Source organism: Muscardinus avellanarius (genome assembly GCF_963383645.1).
Source record: "Muscardinus avellanarius genome assembly, chromosome: 10".
NCBI classification, from domain to species: domain Eukaryota; kingdom Metazoa; phylum Chordata; class Mammalia; order Rodentia; family Gliridae; genus Muscardinus; species Muscardinus avellanarius.
The window spans coordinates 65,176,078-65,200,625 of NC_137796.1; the positions used below are offsets into that span (position 1 = coordinate 65,176,078).

The 24,548-nt window shown below is 49.7% G+C and overlaps 1 protein-coding gene across 1 annotated transcript; it reads right to left on the bottom strand.

Moving 5' to 3' along the window:
• On the bottom strand, positions 1–22,622 carry LOC308268617 (leukocyte immunoglobulin-like receptor subfamily A member 6; the record flags this gene model as incomplete). Its single annotated transcript, XM_080703727.1, has 12 exons — positions 1–125; positions 4,048–4,195; positions 18,258–18,310; positions 18,449–18,552; positions 18,630–18,705; positions 19,003–19,128; positions 20,459–20,761; positions 20,900–21,184; positions 21,496–21,795; positions 21,943–22,227; positions 22,393–22,428; positions 22,589–22,622. 12 exons carry the CDS (start codon positions 22,620–22,622, stop codon positions 1–3), a joined length of 1,875 nt encoding a protein of 624 aa, XP_080559853.1.
• Positions 22,623–24,548: the final 1,926 nt, after the last annotated feature.

Consider the following 24,548-nt stretch of genomic DNA (forward strand, 5'->3'; position numbering starts at 1 on the left):
TCAGGACGGAGGTGGAGGCGGCAGAGCTTGGGTCAGGTCTAGTGCAGGTGCCAAGACCAGATTCTGCTCGGAAGCATCTTGCTGCTCCTGCTCACAGATGACTGGGAGTGGGGAGGAGGAGGATTCTGGAGAGAGGAAGGGAGTGTGATGGGGCAGACCCCGCATGGAGCAGGTCCTCTGCAACAGGCCCCCTTCAGAGAACAAGAGAGTCCTCGTTCTTTGTGAGAGCACCTTATCCTCTGCTGGAGAGGGGGCGTCTTTGTCCAGGAAATTGATGCTTCTTGAGTTTAGTGAGTAGAATGTCCTGAACCTCCAGTATAGCCCCAGAGTCTGACCCCAATGTTCCCTCTTCCAAGGACAATGTCTAGTTTCTCACCAGGCTCCCTGTTGGCTTCATGGGGACCTGGACTCTGTGTTGGACCCTCTGGACAGGGGCTGGACAAGGGGGCTCTAGATTTCCTTAGCTGTGACCAGGTTTTCCAGGGCATCCCAGTGTGGTGAGCATGGAAAGGGGTCGTGGGTCTGGGAGACACAGCAACTGTACATCCTGTGAGTTGCAAGCACAGGGCTGGGGGTGAAGGTATTATTGAAACATCCACTCAGGACCACAGGTGGAGGGTTCTGAGCCTTGGGAATAGTTTGACTGGAACAAATTTAAGGTGGGATTGACTATGTAGAGACTTGTCTCACCTAGGGAGCCAGGCTGATGGAAATTGCTTGTGGTGTCCATCTGGGAAGCAAGGAGACATGGACTCATCATGTCACCAGGTCACCTGGCCAGAAAGAGTCCTGGAGGGACAACCCCAGCAGAGGTGACCTGACCCCTGTGGACCCATCCCCCCACGGCTGCGCCTGGTCTCAGAGCGTGGCCTGGGCAGCTCAGCCTGGGCCCAGCAATCGTGAACTCAGCTTCCTGAGGTCTCCCTCCTGCAGCCTGGCCTCTGCACCGCCTCATCTTCATGATGGGAAGTCAGGACTTCCCATCATGACCCTTGCCTGACATCCCTCTAGCAGTTACCACCACAGAGGGGGTTGGTGAATTTGGGGCACACTGCCCCTTCTGAAGGACAGCATGTGGGAGCCCAGCACAGGTGCAGTGTGAGCAGGATGTGGTGGCCACGGCCAGGTTCACACCTGCACAGCGCTCTGCCTCCTCAGCCCACAGCCCAGTGGCCAGCTGCCCCGCACCCCAAGATGTGGGACCAGTGGGGGAAATGTCAGAGGAGACCAGATGCCACACAGCCCACCCAAAGCCCCGTTCAGCCCCACCCCTGACCTGCCCTGCCTACCATTGGGTTGTGACACCCACCACCCGCGCTCATCCCAGGCGATTCCTGCAGAGTCTATGGAGTCACTGCATGAGGAGTGAAGGGTCTCAGTGCACCATTTTGGGTTTAGTGCTTTCAGGATGGATTCTGATTTTGACTCATCTCTTCTGTTACTTAAACCAGGTTCTTTGTTCAGCTGAAGAAGTGGAGAATTAAGAGCATTCATTAAGGAATGTAGTGATGGCAAACAGCAGGATATGTGCGCGCAAGTACTGAATGAAGTTAAAGAGGGAGGTAAAAACACCAACTGGGTTATCAGATTGCTGCTTTATTTGGAAAGCCAGCACCCCCTGGGGAGTCAACAAGCCATGCCTGGAGAGTCCCTTGCATAGTCCTGGTTGGCCAGCTGAGTCACACCTGGCGGGGCAGAAGTGCTGGGTTTTAATTGGGAGGGGTGTTGGGGGGTGAGGCTAAGCCTGGGAACATAGATTCTCTTGCGACATCTGGAGCCTCAAGATGCCTGGGATCTCACAGTGCCCGGGGTGTCGTGATGCCTGGGGTCGCGCAGCACCTGGATTCACGTGATATCTCCGCTTCTAGCTTTCAGGGTTCCGCCTCCTGTCCCGCTGCGAGGTCACATGGGGGGAACTCGACCTATCAAGTACAAGAGAGAGTAGGGACTTTAGAGGTGCTAGGGTAAGAAAGAGGGGACCAGTCTCAGTAAGTCAAGAACACAGTATAATATATATATATATATATATATATATATATATATATATTTTTTTTTTTTTTTTGTGGTACTGGGGGTGGAACCCAGGAACTTTTTACCTCTGGGCTACTCGCCCAGCCCAGCCCTATGTTATAATTTATTTGGAAACAGGGTCTCACTAAGTTGCTGAGAGCCTCACTAAGTAGCTGAGGCTGGCTTGGAACTTGTATGATCCTCTTGTCTCAGCCTCCCAAGTGTTGGAATTATAAGTATGCACCAATACCCCCGGTTTGTAATTTTTTTTCTTTTTTTTAATTGAGGTACTGAGGATAAAACCCAGGGGCATTCTACCTCTGAGCTACGTCCCCAGCACTATTTTTTCTTTTCTTTTCTTTCTTTCTTTCTTTCTTTCTTTCTTTCTTTCTTTCTTTCTTTCTTTCTTTCTTTCTTCCTTCCTTCCTTCCTTCCTTCCTTCCTTTCTTCTCTTCTCTTCTCTTCTCTTCTCTTCTCTTCTCTTCTCTCTCTCTCTCTCTCTCTCTCTCTTTCTTTCTTTCCTTTTCTTTTTTTGCAGTACTGGGGATGGAATCCAGGGGCAATCTACCTCTGAGTTATACCCCCAGCCCGATTTTTTATTCTTTATTTTGAAACAGGGTCTCACTGAGTTGCAAAAGGCCTCACTAAGTAGCTGATGCTGGCCACGAACTGTGATCCTTCTGTCTCAGTCTCCCAAATGCTGGGATTACGAGTGTGTGCCACCATGCCCGGCTTCACAATGAAATTTTATTTATTTTTTATTTTTTGCGGTACTGGGGTTCCTGGCAGCTCTTCTATTTCCGGGCTACACTCCCAGACCTGTTCTATAAATTTTTACTTGGAAACAGGGTCTCTTAAGCCAGCGCAGGTGGCTTCGAACCTGCGCAATCCTCCTGTCTCCATCTCCCAAGCGTGGGGATCACAAGCGTGCGCCACCACGCCCGGCCACAATGTAATTTTAAATCAATATTCAATGCCTTTGCCAAATTTTGAGAGTTGGTAGCCGTGAAGGTGGGGCCATTGTCAGAACCCAAAGTGAGGGGCAACCCAAACCTAGAAATGATCTCCTGAACTACCTTTTTAGTAAGGATGGTGGAGGTCTCACCTCGCATGGTAAATGCCTCTACCCACCCTGTGAAAGTGTCTACAAGCACGTGGTTGGTCAGATCTCAGTAAAGTCTAGTTCCCAATGTTCATCAGGCACATTTTCCAAGGTACGGACTCCAAGTGGGGACTGATGTCTCCCTCTTTGTTTCACCTGTGTATAAATGGGGGCATCTGCTGGAGACCAGGTCTTTTACCATCAAGTCCAGTTTAGGGATATAGTACCTGGATCTGAGAAGTTCACTGGATTTTGTTTCCCCTTGGTAAGATGTCTGGTGGAATCAGGCTATTAGCTCTCTTCCCAAGGTTGCAGGGAGGACAGGCCTTCTGTCAGGGAGTATTCATCACTCCTTTCTGTTTCTGGTTGTCCCTTCCTGCTGTGTCCAGCTCCTTCCTCAAGGACACATGCAGGGCTTAAGGGCAGGTTTGGCTCCAGCACTGCTATCAGGACCTGGAGGGGCCCCACGGGTTCTAGGGCCACCTCACGAGCTGCTTGGTCAGCTGCACGGTTGCCTCTGGGGTGATGGCTTTTGCAATGAACAATGGCTACCTTCATGGGGAACCAAACTTCCTTTAACAGGGACAGAATTTCACCTGTTTTTGATTTCTTTTCCTCCAGATGTGAGGAGCCCTCTATCCTGGTATAGAGCACCATGAACATGCATTGTTGCAGAGGCATATTGGCTGTTGTTGTAGGTGGTGATAGCCTTTCCCTGTCCCCAGCAGAGCGTCTGGGTCAGGGCTATGAGTGAAGCTTCTTGTGCAGATGTTCCCTGGCTGAGGAACTGGGCTCACACGGTTTCCTGTTTAGTAACCACAGCGGACCCTGCATACCTGATTTCATCCTGGACACAGCTGCTTCTGTTTGTTACAACATTGTCTGCATCAGCCAAGGGGTCATCAGTCAGGTCCAGGACTGGATCAAATTATTGCCTCTGTGCAGTCTTTCCTGTGGCCCCTGGTTCTGCATCTGCTGCTGGGTGATGGTTCTTAGAGGTTTCTTGAGCACCGAGCCAGCTGCTCCTGAGTCTATCAGGATACGAATAGGAGTGTCCCCATTGTTTACTTTTATGATGGGCTCCTGGGGGTTTAAGGGGACGGGCTCCTAGCCCTGCCAGTCTTTTTTGAAGTTGAGAAAAGTGCATTTATCCTTCTTTTCTCCCCTCTGAAGGCATTTATTAATCATTATTTTTAATGACCCCTTTGCTTGCAATAAGCATATTGATCCTTTTTATCCTGAAGCATCGGGGTCTATCAGAGTCAAAACACAATGGAGCCCCCAGAGATGCTCCAGAAACCCAGAAGAAGACTCCTGGGGGTCTCGTATGACCTCGTTGACCTTAGAGAGGTTTGTGAGTCTCCTTTCTGCCACCTTTATGCCTCCCAATAATAACTGGTGGTAGTTGTCCAAAGTCTCCCTACCTCTGTCCAAGTTGGGGTCCCAGTCAGGCCTTTGGGATGGGAACACAGGTCTAACCCGCACTTCGCTGTCTGGCAGAGAGGCAGTTCCTGGTCCTAGGGCAAGTTTCTTCCTTTCCAGTTTAATTTCATCCCACTCCTCTTGCATGAAGAGGGTGGCCAGGAGCTGTTGTCAATCATCCCAGGTGGGCTAATGGGTATAGAAAACAGTCTAAGAAGACTAAGGAGTCCCTGTGGTTTTTGAGAGAAAGGGAGATTTTGGGATTTACAGGTGGAGAACGAGAAGGAAACATAGACCATGAAAGGGTGATGCCCCTCCCTGTTGGTCTGCAGTTCAGCTCCTGCAGGGGTGAGGGCCTCATAAAGGGTGAGAACAGGCTGAGCGCTTGCTGTGCCTCTCCAAACATGAAATTGCCTTGGTTCTGAGGTGGGGATACTCCTGGTGGAGGACTTGGAGTCCTCCCCCAGGGATGCCCCGACTGCAGTCCCATTAGGGGGATGACTGGGTGCATAAGGTTAGGAATATCAAGGTCCAAAGGTGGAACTTTCCAGTTGATACTGACCTCCTTAGAAGGACTTGGTTTCCGAAGGAGAGGGCACAAGCCTTAAGTCATGGGGGTGGGTGCTAGAGGAGAAATAGCCGATGATCAATGTAGGGGAACTTGTCTGGGTGCCCAGGGTTTCCTGTGACCACATTTCTAATGGCTCACACAGTTTCCAGGACAGAGTTCCCTCATCCAGCTAGACCTCATCAAATGAAGGCCAATCAATTTCACAGAATGTCTGGAGTTTCCCAGCTAACAAGTGAATTCCATAATCACTTTTAGCCTGGAAACCATATTCCAAATGTTTTATCATGCATTTTGGGGTGGAGGGGTCTTGAAACGACTGTTTCTCATCCCCATATTTTGTCCAATTCGAATTTTACTTATTGCAGCTGGGCATGGTGGCATATGCTTGTAATCCCAGTGTTTGGGAGGCTGAGACAGGAGGATCATGGTTTGTGGACAGCTTTAGCTACTTGGTGAGATTCTTTGCAACTCAATGAGACCCTGTTTCAAAACTAAGAATAAAAAATAGGTCTGAAGGTATAACTTGGAGGTAGAATGACCCTGGGTTCCATCCTCGGTACCAAAAAAAAAAAAAAAAAAAAAAAAAAAAGAAAAAAGAAAGAAGAAAAAGAAAAAAGAAAGAAGAAAAAGAAAAGAAAAAAAGAAGAAAAGAAACAGAATTTTACTTATCCTGGACAGAAAAATTAATGTTAGTAACAAGACAGACAACAGATATAAAAACACCGACCAGCACACAGTTTATCACTCTCATACCTGTTTCGGGGGATAGGTTGGGGGGGAAAGGTGCATGGTGTGTGTGTGGAAAAGTAACCCCCCCCCCACTATCACACAGACAGACAAACAGAAAAACCGTGGATTCTTGTCCTAAGCTATAAGTATTCATCGCTTGGACAGCTGCTGAAGATTTAAAGAAGTTTATTAAAAAGGTAGACATATAGAGATAGTTACAGCCCTGTGCCGGAGAGGGGCACAGGGGGGCAATTGGAATGAAAATGCCAACAAACTCCAGTTTACTGAGTTTTATCCTGTCTAAGTCCAGCAGGTCCCTCTGATTTTTGGAGATTATGTTACCCCTTATCTCCAACCCCGGCTCTGCTTCTGTTATCTCTCCAGCCGAATTTATGGCCTAAAGGGGGAGACATCTCTGTCTCCAAACACAGGCCCAGATTTATGGCCTGAGGGGGAGGCATCTCTGTCTCCAGACACAGGCTTTTACCTTTCATCTTCTACCCAAAAATGTGTTAAATTGTTCTTAGGAATGCAAGGACATGTTAGCTAACCCTGACTTTCTTAGTAAAGAAGACATATTTCAAGGTTGGACATCCTTCCCAGTATCGACACATTAATACATTTTAAACCCTCTTCCCAATACCAGTACAACACCCAAAACTCTTAATGGAGGGTAGAGACAGCCAGGGATGTCTCACATGAATCCTTGGACACTGGGTCAGTGGCTGCGTCTAGCCTTCCCTAAAGTGTCTAGCCTAATGGGCACCCATTTCCAGGTTTACTTACCTCCAGAGGATTTCAGACACAGAAGACTTTCTTTTAGATGTAATTTTAGGCAGATCCCCTGCCACTCTACCAGAGGAGAGTTGAGACTGGGTTTCCTAAGGCCCTGGAGCATCTCAGGTGGTGCCTTCCCTAGGTGTCTGGTGTCGAGCCCCCTCGGCCCCGGCCTCTGGGATGGGCGGGGGTACTCCAGAGTCAAAGTCTCTGAAGATCTTGCTGAGGGCTCCAAATTGTACCAGTATTGGGGAAAGGTCTAAAAATGTGTTAATGTACCAGTATTGGGAAAGATTTCCAATTCTAAAAATGTATCTTTGGAAGTAAAGAAATCCAGGGGTGTCAGGAAAAAAGGGCCTTTTGACATTGCTAAAGAGAGACAAACTGCCTCAAGGATGGGAGAAAATCCCAGATCCCAGATAAGCAACTTAACACATTTTGGGAGTGTAACAAAAGGTGTGGGGTCTGTGCTGGAGACAGAGCTGCCCCCCGCCTCAGAGCAGAGACTTGGACTAGGGTAGAATATCTACATATCAAAGGACCTGCCCCAGACTTGGTTGGGATAAGAACACTCAGCATGCAGGGACTTTAAGTGAATTCATTCGAAACACCCCCCTGTGCCATTTCTGAATGCCATGGGGCTTTAACTGTCTTCTGTATTTCTATTTTTTAATAAACTTCTTTAACTCTTCAGCAAGTGTCTGAGCTATGTATACTTATCATTAGCTCAGGACAAGAACCCGCGGTTTTTCTGTTTGTGTGGTTGTATTGGGGGAATTATTTTTCTCCTCACACACCACAACATATTTCACCATAACATAAATATTATAGGGTGACCACCAGAGAAGACCACTCAGACTTTAAGCCAAATAGTCTTTATTAGCTGGCCAGTGACTAGACTCCAGGGTGTTTAGTCCTGAGTGCAGCCCCTGAGCCGTTTTTCAGGGATCTTTTTATACATCAAAACCTCAAGCTCAAGCCGGGCATGGTTACGCAGGCTTGTAATCCCAGCACTTGGGAGGCTGAGACAGGAGGATGACACAGGTTCAAAGCCAGCCTCAGCTACTTAGTGAAGCTCTCAGCAACTTAGTAAGACCCCGTTTCCAAATAAAGAATAAAAATAGTTCTGGGAGTATAGCCCAGAGGTAGAAAAGTCTCTGGGTTCCACCCCCAGTACCCCCCCCCCCCACACACACAAAACCCAACCAACCAAACAAACAAACAAAATTAACCTCAAGCTCAGGAGCCAGGCATGGTGTCACAAGTTTGTAATTCCAGAATTTGGGAGGCTGAGACAGGAGGATAGCGGTTCATAGCCAGCTTCAGCTACTTAGTGAGACCCTTTGCAACTCAGTGAGACCCCGTTTCAAAATAAAAACTAAAAAGTAGGGTTGGGGGTGTAGCTCGGAGGTAGAATATCCCCTGGGTTCTATCCCAAGTAACAAACAAACAAACAAACAAAAGCAAAAAGCCCACTGCCACGGCTTCGTCCCATTTGGAGTCTGCCGTGCTCCCGCACGCATGACGTGGCATTAAATCTCAAGGAGATGAAGCCCTTGGGGGGGGGTTGTCCCTGGTCAGAGGACTCCTTGCACTTAGGTGTTCCTTCCTAAGCTATTGTTCTTTTGGTAATGATTCTATTAACTTTTCATATACATGGCTCCGGAGATTCCAGAATCAGAACTCTGGGATAAATTTTCTGGTAAAATATGTCTGAGCCCTCAGACTTTCCCTGCCTTGCTCCAAGCTATAATAAAAGTGGCTAAAGAAGACAGAGGGGAAAATGTGTCAGTAACATGCTGGTATAGTCAGAGCTTAGGTGCTGTGAAAGCATGTAGGTAGGGAAGGGGCTGCAGAGTTCCTTTCTATCTTTGACTTTCATTCTAATCATTTAGTAAAAGCCTTAGGACTCAGCTGAAGCCATTAGCCCCAAAAACTACAATAGAGGCACCACCCGGCTAAGGAATAGGTATGTCAGAATAAAAGACAGCTATAGTAAGTGTGCAGGTATAAAGTTTTAGTGGTTATAAAGAAAGGAAATCTTGTGAGAATAAGAAAGCATTTTGTATGAAGTAAAGTTTATCCCAAGATTGTCCCAAAATGGGAAAGAAAGGACTAGGATAAAAAGCAGAAGGTTAAAAGCAAAGTTGCAGAAGGTTTGTGGTATGCATATGTGATGAAGATGGATTATTAAAAGAGGATGGTAGAGGCTAAAGGAATACATCTGACAATTAAATCTAAAAACTTCATGTTGCTTTTTGGGCCCTGTCTGCTAAACTGTATTGTGAGTGTTGTTTCATAGAATTGAGGTTTTCAGACATCAGACGGTGTTACAGACAGAACCTGACAGACATCCATCGCAACCCTCTGGATCATCATAGATGTACACGACACGAATTCCCCCATGCCAACTACATGTATGAAAGCTGGAAGAGTTTAGGTTCTCATGGATATGGACAATTCCCGACAGTTTTTTTCAGCAGGTGTGCAAGTCAAATGGAAAGCAAGAGCTCAGTAACCCATGTCTGTCCCTTGTATTGTCCACCTTTTGATTATTTTAAGCATAGAAAGTTTCTAACAGCCTTTGTTTCTCTGCAGGTGCAAACTAAGCAGGAGTTACAGAAGCCAAACAGGCATGGTACCTGGTGACAAACATTAGTTCTCAGGCTGACAAGCATTAATGGCTTGGGGTCACCTAGGGTAGCATCATGGCGGTGCTGAAGCTAAGGCCTAGGCTCACTTTATTACAGCGGGGACTCCTCAGCAGCCCTGACCCCACCTGTTTGGCATTGCCCTGGTGAAAGGTGCTTGGCATTGGCTCCACCCCAGTGACAGGTCTCAGCCTGCGGGGCCCTAGTGGTTGTAGACATCCTTTGAAACCTAGGTGGAAGTGAAACGGGGGTTTCTTATGAGCCCCCCAAGATGAAACGGGGGGTTTCCTGAGAAGAAACCTGGTGTTTCATCAAAGATAAGACAGAGTTTCTTGAAAAGAAACTTGGAGTTTCCTTACTGGGTTCTTGTCTACAGGAGCGAAGAGTGACACCCGCAGACTGCAGGAAGAGGAGTAAATGGTTTATTGGAAGCAGCAGGGAGTAAGGAAAGATGGCTGAACACCCCAAAGAGGCAGTCAGAACTCTGGGGTCCAGCAGTTGCCTTCAGGCCAATACTTGAGAGTAGCCCAAGCTGAATTGCCTTCAGTTGCAAGCTGCTTTCTTCCAGAGTTCACGCGATCTTCCAGAAAGGAATAGGGAAAGTGACAGAACACCTCTCGGGCTGTCGGGTCTCTGGTGTCCAGTAGCTGCCTTTAGGTCAGCTCAAGCCAAGTGCTGTCAGTTGCAAACTACTTACCCCCAGGGTCCACGTGATCTGCCAGAAAAGAGGTGCAGGTGACCCCTAGGGGCCCTGGTCAGCCTTGATGTCCAGCCGAGGCCTTCAGGTCACTACCCGAGAGTATCCTGAGCCACGTGCCCTCAATTGCACTCTGCCTTCTCTCAAGGCTAACGTGACCTGTGAGAGAGAGAGAGAAAAACTCCCCAAAGGGGAGGGGCTCCCCGAGAGGGAAAAACCCCATTTGGTGGCCAACTAGGGCCTTTGCCAGATGTCTGTGAGTCCTCTTTTGGGTTAGGGTGAGTTTGGGATCCTGGGAATTCTGGGAAGCAGCTCTCAGAATTTGCATAGGGTATTTGCAAGTCCTTTGAAGAGTCTTTTTTCAGGAGTGCCAGACTTTCTCTGGTGGTGGCTCCTGGGTTTGTTGATTAGTAAACTGATGGCTTTGTGAAGCTTTGGTCCTTCTTATCTCTGAACCTTGGCCCCTCGCCCCTCAGAAAATTAGGTTTTTCTCTACCGAGGCCTTTTCCCTATCTGCCTATTTCCTTTCTATCTCCTCAGAAGCCTCCTTGTTCTGGGGCTCTGTGGGTGTCTGCCGGGAGGGCCTGCTCTCTGAGGCTGTGAGCTGACGTTTGCAGCTTCCTGCAGCCTGCGTGGCACCTTGCTTGCGGCTTTCCTGGAAGGGTGTTTCTCATTGCTGGTACTTCCACCTTCCTTGGGTCTCCACTGGGATTCACTTTCAGAGCTCTACTAACACACTGAAAGGTTGAAAATAGAGTTAGGGAGTTTAGGAGGGAGGTAAAAACACCAATTGGGTTATCAAAGCCTGCTGCTTTGTGCAGACCCAACTCCGGGGAGTCAGCTGGCCATGGGGAAAGGGAGCAACGGGCCACGCGTCTGGAGAGTTGCGCATACTCCTGATCGGCCGCCTGAGTCACGTGGTGGATGAGAGGCACCGATGTTTTAGGCATGCTGATTCTCTCGCAATATCTGTAGTCAAGTATCTGATCTCAAGTATGTCATCTGTAGCCTTGCCATATCTCTGCTTCTGGCTTCAGGGGTCCCGCCTCCTGTTCCTGCTGTGAGATCACGTGGGGAAGGGGAGGGACCTGACTTATCATACACCACCTCATTAGCCACTTCCCCAGGGGCTCTGACCCTAGGGAAAATTTCTGCCTGGTGCCCCAGATTATTTTTTGGAATCTTGGTAGAAACCAGCTGGATCCATTTTTCTCACTTGCAAAACCAGCATCAAGAGGAGAGAATGGAAAGATCTGCTGCCCACATAGCAGCATCTGAGAGCCTTTGAGCCATGGCTGCAGCCTCAGGGTGCTCTGAGGCAGGCCCGAATTCCCAGGGGGCCCCGGGGCTCTTTTCTGAGATAATTTGGCTTGGGAAGATTTCTAAGATGCCCTCCAGAAATGCTTTCTGTTGTTCCTGAGGCAAAGAATTTAATCTCTTTGCCAGCAATGTGGGTTGGAGCCCTCCTTGGTCTCACCCTTACGTGCTTATTTTGCTCCTTTCCCAGCCAGGCTGAAGATTTTTCCAACTTTTTCCTCTCTGCTTCTTTTTTCACAATAAGTTCTATCTTCAAAGCATTCTTTTACCTCTCATTTGACTGTAAACAGTTAAAAGTCACCATGCAGCAAGCAGCCCAAATGCTTTTCTTCTTTGAAATCTCCTCTGCCAGATAGCTCAAGGCATTGCCTTTACATTCAACTTTCCACAAAGACTCAGGGACAAGGACACAAGGAAGCCAAATTCTTTGCCACCAGGTAACAAAGATGGCCTGTATTCCAGTTCCCGAGAGAATTCTCATTTCCATTTGGAACCTCCTCAGCATGAACTTACTGTCCACATTGGAATCAGAATTGTGGTCTTCTGTCAGGCGTGGTGGCACACGCTTGTAATCCCCGTGCTTGGGAGGCAGGGACAGGAGGATCGCGCAGGTTCGAAGCCAGCCTTGCTGGCTTAAGAGACCCTGTTTCCAAATAAAAATATAAAATAGGTTCAGGAGTGTAGTCTGGAGGTAGAAGGGTTTCCAGGAACCCCAGTACCACCAAAAACAAATAAACAAAAACACTAAAAAACAACAAAATGCAAAACAAAACAAAACAAAACAAAAACAATTGTGTTCTTCTGAGTCCTCACCAGGACTTCCTGGGGCCCTCTGCTTAGAGCACCCAGACTTTTTCTAGCCTGCTCCTCCAGACACCTCCAACTTCCTCTGGTTAACCAATTTCAAAGTCTCCTTCACATATGCAGGTACAGTAATAGTAAGAGCCCCTCTCCCAGTACCATTTTCTCTTTACAAAGAGAAATTGTTAGCTCACGGTTTTGAAACCTTGATGTCTAAGTAGCATGGCACAGGTTCAGGCTGCATTGCATCCTGGCGGGAGCAAGTGTATACCTGTGGGAGTGCCTCTAAAATGTGTCTTTTTATTTTTAATTTTTTTAAAATTTTTTTATTGCTGCACTGTATTCATACATCATAGTGGGATACAAAAAACCTTTTGTAGACATACATGCACACATCGCCCAGTCAGCCCCCACCCAATCCCCACCCCATTCCCTCCCCATCTCTCCTTCCCATGCTTGGCTTAGTGGTTGACATCTAGTATTATAGCAATTTATCCAAAATTAAAAATGATATTCTCACATAACAGTTTCATTTGTCTGATACCAAGCTTTTGATAACTTAAAGATAATATTTCAATATTTCTTTTTGCTTTCTTTCTTACCAGAGAATATTTTTTTCTTTTTTTTAGGTGAAACTATCATATATTTATATATTTATTTTTCAGAAAAAAAATCTATCCTAATATGGAATATGGACTCTAGATACCCAAAACGATCTCGAAAAAGAACAAAGCTAGAAGATATATATTTTCTGATTTCAAACCATATAAAGCTACAATAATTAAAACAGTGTAGTACTGTTCTAAAGGCAGATATATAAACCATTGGAGTTAAATAAAAGCCTAGAGCTAAATTCTTCCATATATTGTCAAGTTATTTTTGACAAGGTTTCCACGAACATTTGGTGGGGGAAATACTAATCTTTTAACTAAATATTGATGAAAAATAATAATAACATGAAAAATAATAAAATTGGACCCTTACCTAACACATATACAAATATTAACTCAAAATAGATAAAAGACCTAAATATAAATCTTAAGACTATAAACTTTTAGAAGAAAATCTGGGTCATAAAACCTCACAACATTGAAATTGGCAGTGATTTCTTGGATATAATTTCAATGGCACAGGCAACAGAAGGGTAAACAAACTCCCTAAAAAATAAAAAATATTGTATATCCAAAGACAATGTAAACAGAGTTAAAAATTACTGATAGAATGGGAGAAAATATTTCCAAATGCTATATCTGAAGGTATATTAATATTCCAACTAGAAATCCTAAAAATTAGCAACAATAAAAGCAAACAATACAATTTAGAGATAGGTAAAAGACTAACATAAATAATGAATCTCCACAGATAACTAATCTTAGTTGTCTGTTGGATGGAAAATTTTGTTTCTCTGGTTCTGGTGTGTGTTACCTAATTCTTCTTTGTAGTTAATCTCTTTGAGTATTTTCTCTAGCGCTGGTTTTGAAGACATAAATTCCTTCAGTTTCTGTTTTGCATGAAAGCTTCTTATTTCTCCATCTAATTTAATAGAAAGTTTTGCTGGGTAGGAAATTTTTGGCTGGAAGTTGTTTTCTTTCAGAGTTTGGAATATGTTACTCCAAGCCCTTCTGGCTCTCATGACTTGGTTTGGGAAGTCTGGAGTGATTCTAATTGGTTTGCCTCTGAATGTCACTTGGCCCTTTGTTTTTGTTGCCTTTAAGATTCTCTGCTTGGCTTCCACAGTGGTCATTTTGACAATTATGTGGTGTGGGGATCCTCTTCTCCGATCCTGTCTAAAGGGAGTTCTATAAGTTTCCTGGACCTGTGTATCGACCTCTTGCTCTATGTTTGGAAAATTTTCTGCTATTACTTCCTTGAAGAGATTGTTGATTCCTTTGGTTTCACCTTCTTTTCCCTCCTCTATTCCAATTATTCTTAGGTTAGCTCTCTTAAAATGGACCCATATTTCTTCAATGTCAGATTCCTGCTGTTGGATATTTTTTTCTAGATTAGAAACTATGTGTTCATTTTTGGATTGCTCATCTTCTAAGCACGAGATTCTATTCTCCATGTGGTCTAATTGGTTGTTTGTACTTTGAATTGAGGCCTTTATTTCATTAATTGCATCCTTTATCTCTTTTTGGCTCTCTCTGAATTCTTTTCGAAGCACCTCTATTATTTCTACAGTTATTTTCCTGATTTGATCTAGAAATCTCTGAATTTCTGTTTTATTGGTTTCTGATGTTGTGGAGTTGAGGGCATTCATTGCTCCATTGTTATTCCTCTTTCCCATGATTTCGGAATTTTTTGCCTTCTCTGAGTTCTTCCCTTGGGTCACTATGACTTCACTTAAGGTGTTCTGGATCTCGAGTCTGTGGTATCTCAGACCCCACTACTCCTTTACTGGGTTGTATCGCAGGGTCTCAAACCCAGGGAGTCAATAGAGACTGCTTTAGACTATGGGGGGTGCAACGTTGGGCATTCTCCTAAGGTGTGATATCTCTGCCACTGCCACTCCCCCACTGGGTCAAGTCCCTGGGAGTGCAGTGCTGGGATTTCTCCTCTGGGGCCCGCAATTTGACTCACTGTTGTTGAGTACGCAGATGGAGCTGTAGTGGACTTGGTGAATTCGCTGCTGCTGCCGCTGGTGGCAATATGGCGCTGCTGCCATGCCCTCGGCCATGAGGCTGGCGTATTTCTTCTCTGGTTTTGAGCTCTGCTCTGAGTCCCTCGGCTCGCAGTCCACCGCTTCTCTCTGGAGCCTGGTGGGCTGTTGAGTGCGTTGGTCTGTAGCCGTAGCCGTCCGGTGAAGTCGCCGCTGCCGCCGGCAGTAAGGCACTGCTGCCGTGTCCTCGGGCGTGAGGCCGGCGTATCTCCTCTGTGGCTCTGAGCTCCCTTCTGAGTCCCCCTCCTCTCTGGAGCCTGGTGATTTTTTTTTGTTTCTCTGGTGATGGTGTTTTCTGGCTATGAAAGGCGCTGATTTTGTGGTAATGGAGATTGGTTGTTAGCGGGGCTCTGAAGCCCCGCTTTTCTTGGTCACCACTTCCTGGAAGTCTAAAATGTGTCTTTTAAAATCATTCCTCATTCTTAATTTTCTCATTTTATTGTGGTGTACCCACGTGAGACAAATCGTCCAACGCCAATTGAGTTCGTAATGGTCACACTTTATTACAGGTTCGCACCTGGACACAAGAACATCTGTCTCAACAGAGTTGGCAAGGGCCCCGATTCCAGCAAAAGTGGTACCTTATATACTATTTTACAACTATTTTGCCAGTCATTCTTATTACATCAGCCTTAACATTCTTAACATTTACAACTTCTATATTTTAAAGCAGCTACGCAAAGCACACGGATGTTCTGGAAGATAGCAGGGGCACATGAGAGAGGCTCTCTTATCTAGGGTATGTTTGCCCTGATACAAGTATGGAGCTGGGTTACGGGCTGCCGCTTCCTTTCTATTTCGGGAACCTTCTTGCAAACTATTCCCACCCTGTACCTGACTTTTTAAAAAACTTTATTTAAGATGGAGACAGGCTTTAAAATGGAGTCAGTATTATTCAGGGCTGGGCTAAAACTCTATTAAAGCCCACTCTCTAAAAACACTCTAAATTATTAGTCACCCCATATTGAATCAAAACATCTCAACACATCTCTACTATTAATTCAAACTAAAACCTAAGTATTTGATTAAAAAATGTAAAGCACAACAATTTCCTAGCTTTGATATGTAATATCTTCATCATAATTCTATTTATTTATTTATGATGGGGATTGAACCTATATTGATTGTTAATAAGAGCTGCATTAATTGCTAATAAGAATAAGCTTTCACACATAGGCAAAACAATAAAATCCTTTTTCCTGCCTCTATGCTGTCAGCAAAGAGCTGCAGCCAATACTGACCTCGGTCAGCTAAAAGTTAGCTGTTAGCCCAGCTAAACATGGAATGTTATGGTATTGGGGATGGAATCCAGAGGCTTTCTACCTCTGGTCTTTACTACCTGACCTATTTTATACTTCATTTGGAAACTGGGTCTCACTAAGTTGCTGAGAGCCTCACTAAGTAGCTGAGGTTGGCTTTGAACCTATGCAATCCTCCTGTCTCGGCCTCCCAAGTGCGGGGATTTTGGGCGCCCCCATGCCTGGCACAAGTTTACAACATAATAAATAACTTCTAGCAGATAGAGATAGAAAACGGCTGAAAACTTCCTAAGGATGTGGGTGGATGGTACAGGTTTTCTTCAAAGAGGGCATATACCATGACCTTGATAACCAAGTAACACATCTTGGTCATAACTAACATGAAAGGCTTGTATCGTGGAGATGGTTGGTGGGCCTGCGCCTGCGTTGGGTCATGGGAGGTAAAAAGACTATTGGCTGAGCAGGGTGGGAGAAAGGAGATAATAAATACTTATAAAAACGGTTCTTAGTTCCAAACTTGAGCATCTTACTCTCAAGACACTCCACTGCGTCTCTCTGATGCAGTGCTCGGTGGTCTGTCCCTTCTTTCTACCTTTGTAATAATAAAAATTGCTTAAGCTTGCAGCAGTACACTTCTGGCTATTTTTTCTAAACGTAAGAATGAGAACCCACGTCGACATCTCACACCGTTACAATTTAGTGGTACCAGGACTGAGCCTAGAGACATTCTACGTCCAACTACACCCCAGCACTTTTATTTTAAATGTTTTGTTTAGAAACAGGGCCTCACCAGGTGGCTGAGAGACTTGCTATGTTGCTGAGACTTTCCTCATTCCTGTGATCCTCCTGTCTTAGTCTCCAAACAGGCATGAACCACATGCCCAATTTATCATTCAATTTTGTGTGTATGTGTGCGCGCTGCTGGTAATTGAACCCAGGGGGCTTCTACCATGTGTTACAATTCCAGCACTCTTTTATTTTTATTTTGAAATAGGATCTCTCTAAGTTGTGGAGGGCCTCAATAAGTTGCTGAGGCTGTCCACTAACCTGCACTGCTCCTGTCTCAGCCTCCCAAGTACTGAGATTAGAAATGTGCACCACTTCTGTCTGTTTTTCATTAAACTCATTGATTGCTGAGAAATCTCTAGCTTTATTTTCAAAACATAGAAACACCGAGTCCCAGAAGTTTCTGGAATGTCTGGAGGGCTGTCAGGTATCACAGCCAGCTGAGGGTCCTTTAGGACAGCTCGTGGAGAGAAGAGGCCAGAGCAGCATACACAATGGGCTTGGCTGAGGATTCCTGTTCCCGAGAAGGAGGAGGCGCGGGTGTCCCTTCTCTGAGTGTCCAGCTGCACACCTGGGCGTAGGTCACTTCCTGGGCATCTTCAGATGCAGCCACCTGGAGTGACAGTGAGAAGGAAGGCCACGCTGCATGCTGGGTCCTGGGGGAAGCCAGGGTCTGGGGACAGGGCACCTGACCATCTGTCTGCCCATCCTGTCCTGTGTCCTTTGCATCCAGGGATTCCTATGGAGCAGGTGAGAAGGGGAGGCTCCTCCCCTCTGGGGTCTAGAGCTCCCCTGGTCATCCTTCACTCCTGGGGGTCTCTGTGATGTGGGCTCTGCAGTGAGAGGCACAGAGACAGAGACAGAGCCCCTCCATTCCACCTGCACCTCCTCCAGCCACTTTCCCACATGATGACCAGCGTGATCCTTTAAAGACTGAAGTTGGAGTATGTCACCTCCTGCTGTGGTCTCCACAGGCTTCCCTCAGCCTTGGGGCTCTGGCAGCCTCCTCCTGCAGCCCCAGCCTCCCCTCCCCACACTCTGAGCCCTGTCATCGGCTCCATCTTCCTGAGGAGTGTGTTGCTGCCTCATTACCTTGGCACCTGTGTGTCCTCACTGTGGGTGCTGGTCCATAAGGTACGCATGTGGCCCTGTCCTCCAGCCTCGTGCTGGGCTCACCTCATCAGAGCCCCCAAGCCCACACATCCATCCCTCTCTCTGCTCTCTGTCCTCAGCAGCGCTTGTCACTCCTGACACTCCATTGATGTCCTGTTGCCCCCCTTGAGGCAGCTCAGGGAGGGGGAGCCCTGCTCCCTCTTGTGTCTGCAAGAAGGGGCTCCAGTGAACCCTGGAGGGGCGAGTGCAGGGAGCCTGGGGACTGCGCGGTGGCTCATTCCTCATGAGTCTCCTGAGACCCGGAGAGAGAGCAGCTGCCAGCCAGCCAGAGGCTGAGGGCACAAGGGACCCGGAGGCGCTCACCTGACTGTCCAGCTCCACCCTGTCCTCAGGCTGCCTGCTCTTCACATCAGCATCTGTGGGGACAGAACACGGGGGTCTCCTGGCCAGAGCCCCTGGGGTTTCTCAGTCCCGCTGGTCCCTGCACTGTCCCACATGGGGACACAGAGCCAGGCAGGGGCGCCAAGGTCCCCTCAGCCCCTCCCAGCCCCCACTCCTGATTGTAAGGCCCCCATACCCCCCGCCCAGGCCCCTCTCCCACTCGCAGGGGTGCTCCTCACAGGGGTGCTCCTCCTGGGCTGTAGCAGCTGGGCTGGAGCTGGGGAGACAAGGGGTGTCAGGTGGCCGGGAGGCACGGCAGGCTAGAGTGGGTCTGGGTCCTTGGGCGGGAATCACCTCTTGTGCAGGACACTGGTCTCAGGTGCTAGCTCCGCGGCCTCTGCAGGATGGTGGGAGTCAGCTTGTCCCTGTGCTGTGTGAGGCAGACAGAGCCTCAGCTTGGGCTTCGGACCCCCCCTCCCACTCCACAGACCCTGCAGGGGAGGAAGGGACTGAAGACAGGCTAGATGGAAAGGCATAAAGGGACACCTGGAAGCCCTAGGACACAGTGATGGAGTGTGTTCTGGATTTTGGATCTAGGATTCTGCACACGTGTTTCTGAGCTGACCTAAGCTGCACTGTGCCCACCTGCCTGCTTTCCCTGGGCTGCGCCCTGAGCCCACCCTCGGCCACCTCCTCCTGAGGCCCGCGTCACCCTCGGCCTACTCACCCGCCTTTTTGCCTGTTCCCTGGCAGCGGTGTCTCCAGCGGAGGAAGACGAAGAGGAGGCCAAGGCCAAGCAGCAGGAGGAAGGCCACGGAAACCCCGATCAGGAGGTTCAGGTGCCTTCCCAGGCCTTGGGCAGGAATGACACGTGGATGAGACATGCAGCTGCTTAAGTGAGCATCTGTGTGTGCAGGGCCCGGGCTGGGTCTTTTCCTCCTCACCTCCTGCCCCACAGGTGTACAGCAAGGGATGCCACCCACCCAGTTACAGACCAGGAAACTGAGGCTCAGACAAGGGGTCTCCTCTGGGTCCCCAGCAGGAAGCAGCAGGGCTGGGGATGAACCCAGGGAGTCTGACTTCAGCCTCCTTCATCCTCCAGAGCTGAGCCCTGAGCTGCAGGGAAACATCAGGAAGCCCCTGACTGGTCCTGTGCCCCCTCCCCTGTACAATGTCTCCAACACTGGGCAGAGGAGACAGGCCTGATGCAGATTCAGGCCCTGGAGGCTTCCCTGGGAGGCCTCTTCTCCCACGAGGTCACAGCCAAGGTCAGCACTGAGAGCAACCGGAAGGTCTGTGCTGGGCCTCTCCTGTACACTTGGAGAAACTGAGGCCCAGAGGAAGGGACATGACTAAGGCAGCAGCTGCATGGGAGGCTGCACCCACCTCACACTCAGCCCTGCCCCCAACCCAACTATAGCCCTACACTCACCACTTAGGGGTCTTGACTCCATAGGGGTGAGGGCTAAGGCTGGGTTCCCTGATGGCCAGGACAGTCAGCTACTGCTTCCACCAGGCTGGGCCCCAACATGTCCCTCTTCCTGACCCCTCCCTACGCAGCTCAGATCTGAGCCCCTGGGAATCTGGGGTCCCTGCCCACGTCTCTGCCTGAATGCCAGGCCTGTGGACACAAGCCCAGCTGAGGCTGTAACAGACTTAGATGGATGAGAGTGTGTCCAGGCAGCCTAGGATCACAGGAATCTCTGGAAAGAGGCCCTTGCGTCCCATCAAGCTTTGGCATCTAGAAATGAGGACCTGAGGAGGGTGAGGGGCTGGGCTGCCCTGGGACCCCTGTCTCTCCTCACTCTACTGCCTCTGCCCTGTGGCCTCCCAGTGACCTCTCTGCTGCCCACCTGGCCTGTTCTTCATTCCAGTGATGGGGTGGGGTGCTCACATCATAGAGGACTCTGCTGACCCTGCCCCTAACAGGGAGAATGCCCCTCTGGCTGAGCCTCCCCAGTGCTCCCTGGACACCCCTGGAGGGCAGGGGAGCCAGGGCTCAGGGCTGCTTCCTCCACCCCTGCCCCTCCCCTGCTGCCTGCGGGACTCTGTCTCCCACACCTGGGTCTGGCTCAGACCCCAGGCTCCCATCCTTCCTCTCACCTGGGGCTGTCCTGGGGAGCAGCCGCCCACACCCTGCTTGGTGCCCAGGATTGTGGGAGGGAAAGACAGGCTATCCTTACCTGAGTCCTGGAGCTCCAGCGGGTCACTGGGGGCTGACCAAACCCGGGGTTTGTCTCTGTAATAGCCATAGCATTTGAACGTCTGTCTCTGGCTGGGAGTCACGGGGCCCACGGGGAACATGGCCTGTACTTCACCATTGGATTGTGGTTGTGAATCCAGGGTCTGGAAGAGCTTGTGTTCTTCTCCTTCAGTCAGAATGAACCTGTCAAATCCCAGCCAGGAACCACACTGCAGGGTCACATTCCCTCCTGCGGCCACCACAGGGCTGGGCAGGGCTGAGAGCCTGGGTTTGCTGTAGGCTCCTAGGAGAGGAGGAGGCAGCGAGTTAAATGGACCCTCACCATGTTACCCCCAGGGCTGGCAGTGAGAGGGGACACCCTGAGAGCAGACCCCTCCCTGAGGGCAGAGCCTGGGGCTGGGGTCCCCAAGTGTCCTCTCACCTGTCACCACCAGCTCCAGGGGGTCACTGGGCTCTGACCACCCAGCAGGGCTGTGATAGTAACAGTGATACTGCACCACGTGGTGCTCTGTCATGGATGGGATGGAGAACTTGGCCTTGTTCCCAGGCTTCAGGGGGGTCTGTGATTTCTTGGGTAATGGGCTTCCCTCTTCAGACAGATGGTACATCTGGGCTTCCAGGGGCCCCTCACACCACATGGTCACTGTGCTCCCCAGGGAGATCACATAGCTGGGCTCAGCCCAGAGCTGGGGCTTGGGGAGGGTCCCTGCAAGGAAGTAGCAGGGGAGGTGGGTCAGCTCTGAACAGGGGCATCGTGAAGGTCACACGTGGGGATGACACAGAAGCAGGTCCCTGAGGAGCAGAAGGGCTGCAGGAGCCACTGAAGACCTGTCTCTGTTCTGGACCCTCCGGCTTCCTGTTCACCGTCTCCGTCATTTTGACATCTGGTCTCAGGGCCTCCTGTTCTTGGCCCCAGTGGGCTCAGGAGTCCTGGTTCCCCCCACTCCATGGGACACCCAGGAGCCCCTGGAACATGTGTCAGGTTTTACATGTGTGGAAAGTTTGGGGCTTCCTTACCTGGCAACATGATTTCCAAGGGTTCACTAGGTTTTGACCACACGTGGGGATATTTCCTGTAAAAGCCAGAACATCTGAACACCCATTTGTGTCCAGGTGTCATGGGGTTCATAGAGAACACAGCCTGGGACCATCCATTGGGGTCTAGTTCTGAGTCCAGGGTCCATGAGAACTGATGTTCTTCTTCAGTCAGAATAAACCTTTCAAATATCTGCCTTGAGTCACACTGGAGGTTCATATCGTCATCTGAGTCCACTGCAGGTTTGGCCCAGGCTGAGAGCCTGGGTTTGGTGTAGGCATCTAGGAGAGGAGGAGGCAGGGTGTTAATGGGCTCACACCTCCCATATTACCTCCCCTGAAAGGGCTGCTGTGAGAGGAGTCACACCTGGATCAGACTCCCTTCCTGAGGGTAGAACCTTTGGCTGGGGTCCCCAAGTGTCTTCTCACCTGTCACCACTAGCTCCAGGGTGTCACTGGGCTCTGACCAGCCAGCAGGGCTACGATAGTAACAGTGATATCGCCCTGCACGGTGCTCTGTCGCAGAATGGATGTAGAACTTGGCCTTGTTCTTGGTTTCTTGTGGGATCTCTTTGTCCCAGGGCTCAGTCTTTCCTTCTCTATATAGGTGGTACTCCAGGGCCCCCAGGGTCCCCTCACACCAGATGGTCACTTGCTGCCCATAGGTGATCACAGAACTTGGCTCAGCCCAGAGCCTGGGCTTGGGGAGGGTCCCTGCAAGGAGATCAGAGGCTGGGTCCCAGCACCTTCCCCCTCAGCCCTCAGCCCTCAGCCCAGGACCCTCCAGGCCTCCCCAGGATCAGCCCATCACCCCACTGCCCACAGTAACCCCTCACTCCCAGTGAGGGGCAGGGACCTGGGACACTGGGACACACTCACCTGCCTGCACTGGGGTCCTGGGGCCCAGACTCAGCCCTGGAAGAGAGTTCCCTGTGAGAGGTTTCCTGTGGGGCCTGGGCAGCTCATGCCTTCCCGGAGCCTCTGAACCTGGGGTGTTCTTCTGGGCTGAGTGTCCAGAGCCTGGCTGTGGGGTGTCCCCTCCCAGGATAGGGCGTCCCCTCCCTCTAGGTCTCACCGAGGAAGAGAAGGGCCGTGAGGCCGATGGTCATGGCGTTTCTTCTGTGGTCTCTGTATGCGGATGGAGCCGGCCACAGTGCTCACCTGGAAGGACAGACACAGGGGTGTGGCCACTTGGAGGCTGGGTCCTCCGAGTCATGCGGCTGTTATGTCAGCAGCCCCACAGGAAGGGAAACTGCTCCTTAGGAGCCTCATTCCCCAGGGCAGCATCTGGGATGGGCTCAGCCTCTCTGCAGGCCCTTCAGATGCCCTGTGGCTCCCAACCTCATCCTCTATCCCTGTGTCTGTCTTCAATGTCGGCCAGAACATAGCAGCAAATAAATCTCATGCTTCCTAAGCGGCTCCTTCCAGCTGAGGGAGAACGAGGGCTTGTCCTTCCTCTCAGAGCCTCCCCATGGGCCCTTCCCTCCTCCAGCCCACCCATAAAGCCTTCCAGAGGGCGGGTTTGGGGAGGGTCTTGAAAAAAGATCAGAGGCTTGGTTCTAGGACACTGCCCCCTGAGATTCCAGCTCGGCCAAGGCCCCTTCCTAGAGACCATCTGAGCCCTGGTGGCTGTGGTCAGTTTTGACTGTGCCTGGTCTCAGAGCTTGGCCTGGGCAGCTCAGCCTGGGCCCAGAGATCAGGAACTCAGCTTCCCAGGGGCTCCCACTTGCAGCCCAGGTTCTGAACCACTAGGTCCTCAGGAGAGAATTTTCACCAGGACCCTCTCCTGCTGTCCCTCCAGCAGTTACCACCATAGGAGGTGGTGAATTTGGGGTCATGTGAATTGTGGACACAGAGGTCAGAGGTCAGGGAAGACCCAAATGTCTCCTGGATCTCTGCCTGTCCACTCAAGGGCACCTGCCTCCCTGCACAGGACTTCACTGTGTCCAGCCCATCACTGAGGAGTCTCCCTGGTCCCCTCTCCAGGGTCTGAGCTGCTTGTGATGGGCTGATGGTCTCAGATGTTCCTGAGAACCACAGACCAGGAGTAGGAAATGTGAAGCATTGAAGAGACTTGAGCCTTTGCCCTGGCTCCAGGTCCTCCTGTCCTGTTCTCCTGACATGGCTTCATGCAGATGTTGCAGGAGCCTGTCCCTGCTGGGGCAGCTCCCTCTGTCTCTTCAGTGGATACTCAACATCTCTGTGTTGTGAGCTCAGAACTTGTGTCTGAGTCACATTGGAGCAATGTTTAGCAGAAAACCAAGAGCTCAGAGTCAGTGAGAACAATGGTCTCTGCATCTGGAAACACGCCGGCGCTGTGTGATACTATCAGGGTTTGGGTAAAGTCTCCATGGCCACAGTTTTCATGACTAAGAGGTGAGGACATTCCAGAGGGACCTGCTTGTCGCCTGCATGCCATGCATGAAGTTCTCTTGCTACAAGTGTCAAACATTGTCATCACCCCTGAACCTCTCCCCTGAGTCCAAGCTCCACAGACAAGGAGACCCTGCATGTCTGCTGGAAGCATCAGTCTAGAGCTTCCAGAATCTTCTGCCACCATGGGAAAGTGCCATGTGCCTGCTGTTCTGCAGGCACACGCCAGCCACACATGGCTTCTGAGCAGTGCAGCTGCTCACGTAGATGCGGCGCTGAATATTAGCCTTTGACTAAAGTTTATCCCCAAACAGAGTCCTGGAGGGACAACTCCAGCAAATGACCTGACTCTTGTGGACCTGCTTTCCCATGACTGCGCCTGGTCTCAGAGCTTGGCCTGGGCCAGCAAGTGTGAACTCAGCTTCCTGCAGGATCCTACCTGCAGTCTGAGCTCTGCACCACCACGTCTTCAGGATGATTGATCCTACCAGGACCCTTGCCTGCTGTCTCTCCAGCAGTTGTCATCAGGCAGGGGAGTGGTGAGTTAGGAGCACACTGCTTCTTCTTCAGGACAGGGCGCAGGAGCCCAGCACAGGTGCAGTGTGAGTGCGACGTGGGGGCTACAGCCCCAATTCACACCTGCACTGTCCGCTGCACCCTCA